The sequence below is a fragment of the Peromyscus leucopus genome, chromosome 3, assembly GCF_004664715.2.
Source record: "Peromyscus leucopus breed LL Stock chromosome 3, UCI_PerLeu_2.1, whole genome shotgun sequence".
Taxonomy (NCBI): Eukaryota; Metazoa; Chordata; class Mammalia; order Rodentia; family Cricetidae; genus Peromyscus; species Peromyscus leucopus.
Window position 1 is genome coordinate 69,930,425 of NC_051065.1, and position 11,169 is coordinate 69,941,593.

An 11,169-nucleotide genomic window follows, 5' to 3' on the forward strand; every position below is an offset into this window, starting at 1 on the left:
GAAGTAATTCACATTTGATCTGGGAGCTGGAGGGATGATGGTTCAGTAGTTAAGAGCATGTACTGATCTTCCAGAGGACCTGGGTTCAGTTCCCAGCACCGACATGGCAACTCACAACCCTCTGAAGCTCTAGTTTCAATGGAGTCAAAGCCCACGTCTGGCCTCCTTGGGCACCAGATATGCACATGTGCACCTGTCTGGTGTACAAGTGTACATAGAGGCCAAATACACGTACATATAAAATATGGATTGTCATCCGAGGATCAAATCACGGAGCAGACGGCTGTCTTGGGACACTGTTCACTCCATGTGAACATTTGTTTCTAATGAATTAGTTTCACATAAACAATGACGTGGGAGGGGCTAGAGAGGCAGCTCAGTGGTTAAGAGCACTTGTTACTATTGCAGAGAACCCAGCGTTTGTTTCCTAGCAACCACATGGTGGTTCACAACCATCCATGACTGTAGCTCCAGGGGCTCTGCTACGTTTTTCTGACCTCCATGAGTACCACGCACACATGCAGTGCCCATACATACATGTAGGCAAAGCACATGTAAGCGGAAGTAAGCGGAATAAATCTAATTTAAAAGTTAAAAAAAATAAAAGTGGGTAAAGGTGCTTGCCGCCAAGCCAGACAGCCTGAGTTTGATCCCCAGAACCCCTGTGGTGAAGGAGAGAGCAGACTCCCACAGGTTGTCCTCTGAACCACATGCTGCGTGGTGTGGCATGCATGCATCCCCCACAAGCGCACGGAATAAATAAATAACGGTTCCCAGTTGGCTTTGGACTGGGCCCAATGGCTGAGCCCTCCTTTATCCTTTGCGCCGTTCTCCTGTTTGGTTCAGTTTGGGCATGTGTGGAAGCCACCCCTGTCTTCGCCCCTGGTGCCCCTCCTACATTCAGCCGTAGGTCGCCTAGGGCAGCTGGGTGAGCTGTACCCTTCAGGACCTGAGGGATCAATGGTCCCCCATTCAGTAGGGTCATCCATCTGTAGCCGATCCCTTGTTTGGTGGAAGGCCTCTAGAATCAATAGCATTAATAGGTGACATGTGCTGGTTACAGACTCTAAGCATGTATTTAAAAATTTTGATATTTATGTAAATTTTGAAGTCGTTAAAACGCCATGAAAAAATATTTCTGCATATGTATGTGTGTGCAACGTAAAGTGAAATTTTCATTTCAAGGTTATTTGTGTAATAATATGTACTCAATATGAGCACAATACAGATTCTGGCTGACTCTCAAGGAGGAATCGGAGATTCTTTCTCTGTTTGGTCGTCGGAGAAGACGATGTGTTGATCTTGACCGTGCTGGACGCTCCAGGTGCTCTGTTTCAGTGCTCACTGGTCTTGGGTGGTGGGGAGTGTCGTCTCACCTGTACAAACGAGCCACCTGTAGGAAGACAGGCTGGTCCTGAGTGCTAGGAAGTGCTGAGTTTGTGGTCAGCAGAGCGGCCACGGCAAGCTGAACCGGCCGGTGGTTGTGAGACTTCGGACGTTCCTTTTCCCCCGTGACTGTAATTGTCCTTTTGTTTTCTCTCTCCTAGTACTAAGTTGTAGGCTCTTCCAATAGGAACGGAGGCAGAAGGTTATGGATTAGAGTTGCGAAGTCCGTGGGAGTCTCCGCCTGGGCTGACTCTGCTTTACGGAATGCATCCCAGTGAGAGCACACACCGCCAGTTTAGACGTTATTAGATGTGCTTTTCTGTAATTTTTATTCACGTTTTGTTGGTGTTTGAGGACAGCCCAGGCTGACCTTGAACTGGTTATGTAATGGAGGATGGCTGTGTGAGAAAGTTGTTTGTTTTTAAACAAAAGACACGTACACAGAGGTGTGCACACAGACACACAGAGAGAGACACACATCCCACACAAACACAAACACACACAGGTACACACATTTTTTTTTTTTTTTTTTTTTTTAATAAATCTCTATGTTCAATAGAGGGCACCACAGCATAGATTATGAATATCTTTCAATGAATATTTATAGATTTAAATTATTTCTCTCATGGTAAGAAGAGGCCAAGTTAATTTTGTTTGTTTGTTTGTTTTCAGCATCAACCTTCCGTACACTACAGCTGTGTATAGGGAGCATCATATTGAATTCAGAATATCCAGGGCATCTGTAGAATTAAATGATTTTGTGCATCATATTGTTCTTCAACTGACCCACTGTATAATATGCTTAGTAAAATCGCATTAAGGAAAACCAGACTTCACTGTGTCCAGTGAGGGGAAGAGCAGGCCTTGCTTTGTCCAGCATTGTCAGGGTAGAGGGTGGGGAAGAGGCAACTTTGGACTTGCATTGTAAATATATTTCCAGAAATTCCTTTAAAATTCTACAGGCTGCTTTGTGAAACTCCCACTATGAAGGCTTGAGAATAATATACATTTATTTTATTTTATATTTTTGTGTGTGTGGTCTCAATATATAGGCCTGGTTGTCCTAGAACTTGGTCTGTAGACCAGGCTGGCCTTGAACTCACAGAGCTCTGCCTGCCTCGGCCTCCTGAGTGCTGGGATTAAAAGTGTGCCGCCACCATCACCGTTTATTTTGGTGGCAGCTTCTAATAATTATGTTTATTGACTGCTTTACAAAGTCCTTGTTGTAGTAAGCTTGAAGTTCATTTTCTTTTTATCTATTTATTTTTTTATTTCATGTGCATTGGTATTTTGTCTACATGTATGTCTGTGTGAGGGTGTCAGATCCCCTGGAATGGGAGTTACAGTTGTGAGCTGCTGTGTAGGTGCTGGGAATTGAACCCAGCTCCTCTGGAAGAGTAGCCAGTGCTCTTAACCACTGAGCCTCTCTCCAGCCCTTGAAGTTGATTTTCTATCATTAGATTTGTTTGTGGAAAATGTGGCAGAGATATGCCTGAGGAAAACAAAGGCTTTCCTGTTCTGATGGTGGTAGACACAACACTGATGGAGGGTAAAACAACTATCACTCAGAAGAGGCACCATGCCCTCTCATCCTCCCAAAGCTTACATCTTTTAAATTAAAAAATATTTTTAAAGTTATTATTATTTGAGATGGTCTCACTCTTGGTTCTCCTGCCTCAGCCTCCTGAGCACTGGGATTACAGGTGAGTACCACCACTCTGGACTCTAAGATTTGCATTTTAAATTTTACAATGTAAACTACCTGACCACAAAATGAAAACACGAATATATATATATATATTAAATATATATAAATAAATTTAATATATATTTGATATATATATTAAAGTAGTTTTTTATTTGTTTCAAATTCATACCTGTACAGTCCTGGTGGCCTAAATTTAGCCATCAAGGCACAAAAATTAAAAAATAAAACTAAACTCAGCAGGCACAGTGGTTCCGAGCTCTCTCAGGGCCCTGTGAGTATGAGTATTCAGGGGGATGTCTGTCTCCTGTCCCCCACGCTTACCTCTCTTCCCAGTGAACTGGGTGGCGTGGACTCTCGCTTTTCACCCTTGTGTCCTCCAGGTGGCAGTATTCAGCAGAAAACTGAGAGCTAAGGAGACTAATGCACAGTCAAATTGGAAATTGAATTATGGCAGAAGAAAAGGGACAGTAGCCTTGAGGTCTCCATCAGCCTGCACCCTGATCACTTTTGTTTGCGGTACCCATGTGTTAGGTACCCAGCGAGTTAATAACAGTACGTGAGCAGTTCAAGGCTCAGTAGAATTGCTTTAGACGTGAAATAAAGCTAAAATGAATTTGTGTCCAATATCGTCGCCATTAGTGCACATTACTTCTGTGCTGTGTAATGCCTCAGACCATCTAAAATCAATTTTAAAGATCACCCATTATTTTATAGAGAAAATAAAACACATTTCCAACAGAAACAAAGCCGTGTGTACAATCCTATGAACAGCCACTTGTCCTGTGGCTGGTGGGAAGCTGCCAACAGGACAGCCACCGGAAGCACGAGGCCCAGACTGCACAGCGGGTCCAAGTTCGTATGGGGGGGGGGGCTTGTGGCCATAAAACTCTTTCCTAATTTGGATTCTTTAGGGCATGAATGGGAAGCATTTGTAAACAAGGAAGATAGATTTTAGTGCAGTCCAAGGCTTTTACTGCTTGGCAAATGAACCTTTAGTGTGCCCTACGGCCATCTTCTGGGAGGACCAGGGCAGAGGAGCACAGCGTTGAGCACTTCAGACGTTTCCTTGAGATTTTCTCTTTGCAGAGCACAACAGTCTTGCTTTTGCTTTTAGTAGAGAGGCCCCCCCCCCCAGATTACATTTATAAATCTGTTGAGGCAGAAGGGATGGCTGGACTTCGTGCATTTGTAGACATTTGCCTTCTTCAAGAAAGAACTGTGTTGTCTGGAAGAAAAGGATGTGGTATTGTGATGCCCTTGGTGTTTAACAAAATTGGTATTAATGTCCAGAGGAGAATTACTTTTCTAATTACTTGTTTAAACATGCAAGGTATAAAGCAAGTTTCATTTCATCTGAAATGTGTGATCTGGTTTTCATAGTCTCTGTATGAGAAAATCCCATGTCGTGCAAAATGATTCATGGGTTGTAGCATCTCCCCGTTAATTCCTACATCCTGGTCCTCGTGTGTCCTGTAATGTCACCATTGAACACCATTAATAGAGACTCAGTATCATATTTCAAAAATATTTGCTAAAAGGATGAAAAGCCAGTTTTTATTTAAGTGTGAGGGGACACTGCCTTGGTTTCTTACTCTAAGGCAACCCAGAAAAGCACATACTCGGCTGTGAACACGAACGTGAGCATGCTAGATGCTTGCTACGGGGCCAGTTTCTAACTTCCATCTGGTTCTGATGCTGTAGTTGAAATTTGTGCTGTCTTGGTAACAAGTGTCAAGTCTGTCCTGTTGGACCACCAGTGTGTACTTAGCACCAGATTACCCTTCTTGGGGACAAGGCTTAGGAGCAAAATTACTTGGTTGCTTATTTTGACAAGAGATGCACTGCTGCAGAAGTTTTTAGTTAACTTTAGATATTGGAAAAGCCGCCTCAAAGGAGCCTTGTAAACGTGTACTTACGTACACAGCACACTAGTAAAGTGCAGAATGTGCTGCGGAGGGCATTGGACTTTTCCTGTAATTTTAGTGGTAGTTGGAAGTCTTGATGGTTCGTGACAGCTCACTCAGTAAAGACGGCGGCACTGACGTGCCGTCGGTCGTAAATTTTTAAAAGTAGGATACATTTCTATAACCATAGAAGCAAAACATTTCCATAATTAATCCACATGGTCTTAACAGATGGTTAAATGGAAGAAATGTCCTTGAAGTTATTCTTTTAACAGATGTCCTTAACCATTAGCTTCGTGTTTTTACTCACCTAAGATTCCAAATAATTGAGTAAAAGTTAGCATATGTTTTCACCCCGTTGGTGGGCAGGGCCCAGTGTCGGGGCAAAGTTCTCAGAGGAGCGGAGAGATCAGTGGTACCGTTGCAAGGGTTTCCTGTCTGCGCCCCGATCTCTGCCCATGCCTGCTCATCAATTATTTTCTTTCCTCTTTTTTTTCCCCCGTGCAGAGTTCTGCAGAATGCACTTTTGCTCTCCGACAGCAGCCTGCACCTCTTTCTGCAGAGCCATCTGAACTCCGAGGACATCGAGGCATGTGTTTCCGGGCAGACCAAGTACTCGGTGGAAGAAGCAATTCACAAGTTTGCCTTGATGAATAGACGGTTCCCTGAAGAAGACGAAGAAGGGAAAAAAGACAACGATGTAGATTATGATTCAGAAAGGTATTTCTTTGCACTTTGATTTAACAGACATATTTATATAACACACAGTGTCCATGTGCATGCACATAGATATATACACATTTTGCTTTTTGTTGATGTAATACTAAGATAATGAAAAAATTAATTGACTGAGATTTTATTGAGCTGTGACAGCTCATCATAGTGGTCTTCACACACACCTCCACACTGAATTAATGAATGCAGCAGAAATTCAATTATCTGCATTCTGATTATGTGACTTTCATTTAGTCAGACTTGAATTATTCGCGTTTAAATTATCTAGCTAAAAAAATATCCAACTGCACTCCAAATGGCTAATTAAAAGTCCAAATTTCCTGTCTCTCTTTGTGACTGGAGATAATTAAAGTTCCCCTCTGTTACTCGGGCTTTGAGTGTGTTGTGAAAACCAATTTCCTCTTTTTATTATTTTCCCCCTCTCTTCTTTTCCAGTTCATCCTCTGGGCTTGGACACAGTAGCGATGACAGCGGCACCCAGGGATGCAAAGCAAGCCCAGCTCTGCAGGAGTCCTGAGGAGGAATCCCCCGGCCGCCACCTCAGGCACGAAACCGTGCCCAGCCAGCGGGAACGCTGGCTCACGATAGATCCTTACCTAACGCCACCGTTACTATCTTAGGTAGTCAAATACTTACAGTGGTGGGTTATTAGTGGTAGTATTTTTATGTTGTCTAATTTTAGCCAGGCTTCTGTACAAAAGCTGTACGGTCTGTGAATGCCATACGACCCTTTATTGCCATATAATACTTGTAAATATGATCCTGCTCTCCAGTGAAGTAAGTCATATGCTGTGTATATAAGAATAAAGCACAGTTGGTCTTAGCTGAATTTTAAGGAGCTAGGTGTACCAGTAGCATTTAAAGCCCAGACAGAGCATCCTTGCAGGGTCCCTGGGGAAGTTAGGGTAAATAGCGTGTGACTGGAGCCAGGGTAGAGTCACCGCGTCGCCGCACACTGCCTCTTTGACACGTGGCTCTTGTTTTGTGGAGACGTCCTCTACTCTGGAAAACGCTGTGTTTGACTGAAATATTTAAGAGTATTTAAGCTTTCCAGTATACTATTTCACATGTAAATGGAAAATATGTCTTACAAATAAAGACGTACTAAAGTAATGTTTACATCTTAGGGGGAAAAGAATAGACATGTTCGTAATTTTGCTTAAATTTGCCATCCGTAGATTTAGAAATACATTCTCACTGTCCAAAATCAGCTTAAACATGGCTTCTGGCAAACAAGGCATTTTACCACTGTGTAGTTAGAATCATAGCTTATGATTTATTTTCTGACATTAAAAAAAATGTGCATTACAAAAAAAAATCACCTGGTAACTTTCACAGCAGTGGCTCCTCACTACTTACTTTTAAGTTGGAAGAAGGTATTTATGAGTTAAATTAATTTTATCTATAAATATTTCAATAATTTTGGAGTGGAAGTCAGGTTGCTAATGTCAGAGCTCATATTTGTGTTTTAGAAGCCCTTTCTTTTAAAGGTATCTACCCGAAGATTGGCTTAATTTGGATAGTTATCTCTCTCTTTGTGGCCCAAATATAAGATGCCTTGGGTCCGCTGTGAACCTCCCATTTCAGATGAGGCAGCATTTTCCTGGGATAATTAGCCAGGTCCTCCCCACCAACGATGCACAGTATCTTTGGTGGCTAAAAGAAGGTATTTTCACTTAGGTGGGATAACTTGTTGCTTTCAGTGAATGGCTCCCACTCTCACTGGGTGTAAAAGCTGCTGCAGAAAGGAGCCATTTACTTGGGTGTTTAGAAGTTATTGTATTAATAAAAAGTTATTGAATTGTCCTTTGAAATGCTTGTTTCAGAGAACTGGTAAGAAAGAAACAAATATTAAATTTAGAATAAGAATGGTTTCTTTAATTTCTCCTTTTAAAAAAGTTTCTGACACATTATTAAACTTCTATAAATATTTTGATTTAGTGTCTTAGATCTTGTCCTCTAGTATTAATTTAATGCAGGAAGATTTAGCAGCTGCTAAATTCTAGAGCCATCCCCACCCCTCAGTAAATTATATGAATTCACAACATTTATGTTCTACAGCACGTGAGAAGAGCATATACTGTGCCACCAGTTGTCATACTGTTTCTTGATGAGATTATGTAACCATCCAAGTAAACAAGTTAATATTAAGTGATGCTTAATATTTGCTCTGTAAACTTCACAAGGTCATTGTTTTCACATTAAACATAGAAAACAACATTGTTGGATCAGATCACTTATTTTACATAAGAGAATACATTTCTTCTGACTCAGACCTAAATTCAATATTTTTAAAATTACTGGTAGTTTTTTATGAAGAACTTTGATAAGCCTTGGTTTTGATATTTGCTGTGCTTGTATTTGCTCTGCTGTAGCCACACCTGAGCACTTGCTTTTTCAAACTGGCTTTGAGGGGCCTGGATATTTCGATGAACTTCAATGGGTCACTTGCTTTGCCTTTTTCTTTTCTGTCTGGGGGAGAGCGAAGTAATTACACCTGTAACTAAATACACAGACATTTAGTACTACTTTTAATGTGAGTTAAGCTTAGGGATTCTAATTCTGATTTACATTCAGCAAAACTCTGTTTTCCTGGATAATTCTGCAAGGATAGCCCTTGCACCTGGAAGGTCATAATCCTATGCATTTGTTTTAAAGCTGACTTTATAGGTAGCTAAAGGTGTCAACAGTGAAAGTCAACAACCTATTACTTAAGACTTAAAGTCTCATTTGCTAAAAACTAATTTTAATTCTAGTTAAAAATTTCAGTTAAAAAACAAAAACCACCAGGAAACTATAGATGTTTGTTTAGTCACATTATATCCGATAGTGGTAGCTGGATGTTGTTTTAAACTCAGTTTCTTTATTTTGGTGCTTTATCATTGAGTTAAATGTGTACAATAAGATTTTAAGTATTGAGCCTTTTGCACGAAAGGCCTCTTTTTTTCCTGTTCAAAAATTAGGAAGGCTTATTCTGTTCTAAATCGTCTTCCTCTTAATATTTAAATTACTTAGCTGGTACCCTATGAATACAATGCAGCATCTTTTTTTTTTTTTTTTCACAGAGGAAACATTTTATTTCAATACAGTTTTGTTTTGGAAGAAAACTGTTTCTTAATTTGCTATGAACACATTTCCAGATATAAAATGTCTGAACTTTGTTGTGGCAACTTGACATTCATTAAAGGCATGGATACAGTTTTCTTTGCAAGTCAGCACAAGAAATGCAGACATTTTAATAGAATGGAGCTAAAAAAAATTAGCACGTAAAGAAACAATAACTTTGGGTTTTGATGTATTTACAAAGGATTTGGGGCTTTGTTCTTGGCCATATGCATCTTACAGTCTCGTCACCATTGTCCCTCTAAGTCAAACACAATTGCCCTTCCCTCTTGCTGGAAACTTCTAGGTCCTTGTTAAGCACAGTGCATTGGACACTAATTTATTTTAGCTGCACAGACTCTGCTAGTTCATGACCCTTTTCCTTCAAAATCCAAAGACTTCTTTTCAAAAGATAAAGCAGAAAAGAGGGAGAGAAGAAAACTAAGCTCCAAAAATTTCCGCAGAATGCACTCTGCTTTAAGCGGAAGAGAAGTGTAGACGCCGCCAAAGCCGGCAGGCTCTGCGTGGCATCGCGCGTGGAATCGCGTCTCTTACCTGGGCCTTCTTTATAGCTCAGCCCCCACCCCCGTGGGCCTCGGCTCAGCAGCCCGCACGCTCCCGCCATCCCACGCACGCTCCCGCTTCCTCGGTCCGGTAACCCATGGCAACCGCCCTGGTAACCCATAGCAACTGCTCTGCGGAACCGGGTGGGGCGGGGGAGCCATTTGGAGTGGGCGGGTGGAGAGCGATTTACCACGGCCCACCTGCCTCGGGCACCCACCGCCAGCGTCCCGCACCGGACAGCGCGGACCAAACAAAGCCTCCGCACACATGCCGGGCGCGGGTGGGGGAGGCACGTGGGCCTTTGTTCTTCAGACGCCGCCCGGCCACCGAGAGCGTGCACATGGCTCCATCGGCTCCATGACCCCCACGCTGCTGAGCTTGTACCCCAGGAGCCTGGAATCTTCCAGACTGGAGCCCAGTACGCCAACATCCATCTCTCCCCTGACCCGGCGCGGACACTTGTGCCCGGTGGCAGAACGGGGCCGCTGGGGTAGGGGCACGTGCTTCTGGGTCTTGGGTGAGGCTGGTGTGTAAGGCGCGTGGGGAGATAGAGGTCCCCAAGCTGCCGAGCCAGGCCACTTGAGGATGACCGGCCGTGCGAGGCCACGGGTGGACGGATGGGGTCGCTGTCGGGCAGCGTGGCGCAGCTGGTACCCTGCGGGCTCTGCCCAAAGCATCATCTGCTCGCTGGTGCTTGCCAGATCCCAAGGCTGCCGTGAGATGGTTCAGGAAATGGTATCTCTGCATCCGGGCACAAAGCAGTACCGTGGCGTGAAGGGGAGACGGCGCTAGGAGTCCAGAGTCACAGTTTCAGATCACGGTCTACCTAGCTGACACCAAACTCATTTGGACGGTTTTTAATTTTTTCAAGCAAAACAAAAACAAAAACAAAAAACAAAACTTTTTGCCTTGATGATTTTGTGGCCCCCTGAGTCCTCAATTCTACCCTCTATACGTGCACATCAGTTACAAATCCAAATAGCAAAGCCGTCAGGAGCATCCTTTTTGGCGACGAGAACTACACATGGACCGTATACACTTGTATAAAGTGCCTTCCTTTTCAAGTTAACTAGGTCCTCCATGGGTTACACGTTTAATTGTAATTTTACTGCCTGACAAGAGAAGCTGAAGTCAGATCTTAATCCTTTTATTTAAAAAAAAAAAAGAGCACCTTTAACTGTCTATCTTTGCCACTACTGATCTTAGGGGGACCGGGTTTATTCCCATAAACCCAGCCTTCCGGCTTCTTTGTGCAAAGCATGGTTACAGAAGAAAGTCTGAGTTGTAGTACAGAGCACAGGTACTGACCATGCTGGTGCCCGGTACAGTCCCAGCCCTCAGCACCGTGGTGTGTTAGGAGCGGAGCCCCGCACTTTAATTTTTTTTTTTTTTTTTAACAAAAGCAATTACAGAAAAGTGCACGTTTAACGTGTGACATTTAACATTTTGCCGTGGCAGGCAGCCTCCACTTAAATGGGGCCTTTCTTCGGAACAACAGGAGCCAAAAGGCCTTGTGTCATGGAGTAATGTAAGACACAATCTGGGCTGCAAACGCACAATGAATCGGGAAGGATTTATGTAATTAATTGACCAGTCTTAACCTGTTATCGTGATGTAAGGAATTTGGAACTCATTAATTTGGGCTCTGACAGATTTCATATTAGAGCTGGCAAATATGGATTGAGCCTCTTATTCTTGGAGCAGCTGGAATTTCCACGACAGTGAGGGTTACCAAAGAAGGCCTATTGCTGGAGTCAAACTGCTTTTTTT

At 42.9% G+C, this 11,169-nt stretch overlaps 1 protein-coding gene across 2 annotated transcripts in view; it reads left to right on the forward strand.

Moving 5' to 3' along the window:
- The window catches only part of Snx10 (sorting nexin 10), a 66,374-nt gene extending 58,416 nt beyond the window's left edge, over window positions 1-7,958 (forward strand). For both annotated transcript variants that reach the window (XM_028864150.2, XM_028864149.2), the window contains exons 6-7: window positions 5,506-5,718; window positions 6,169-7,958. In XM_028864150.2, the coding sequence (XP_028719983.1) occupies window positions 5,506-5,718; window positions 6,169-6,250 (295 nt within the window). In that variant the 3' untranslated portion in view covers window positions 6,251-7,958. The remainder of the gene's footprint in view (window positions 1-5,505; window positions 5,719-6,168) is intronic.
- Window positions 7,959-11,169: the final 3,211 nt, after the last annotated feature.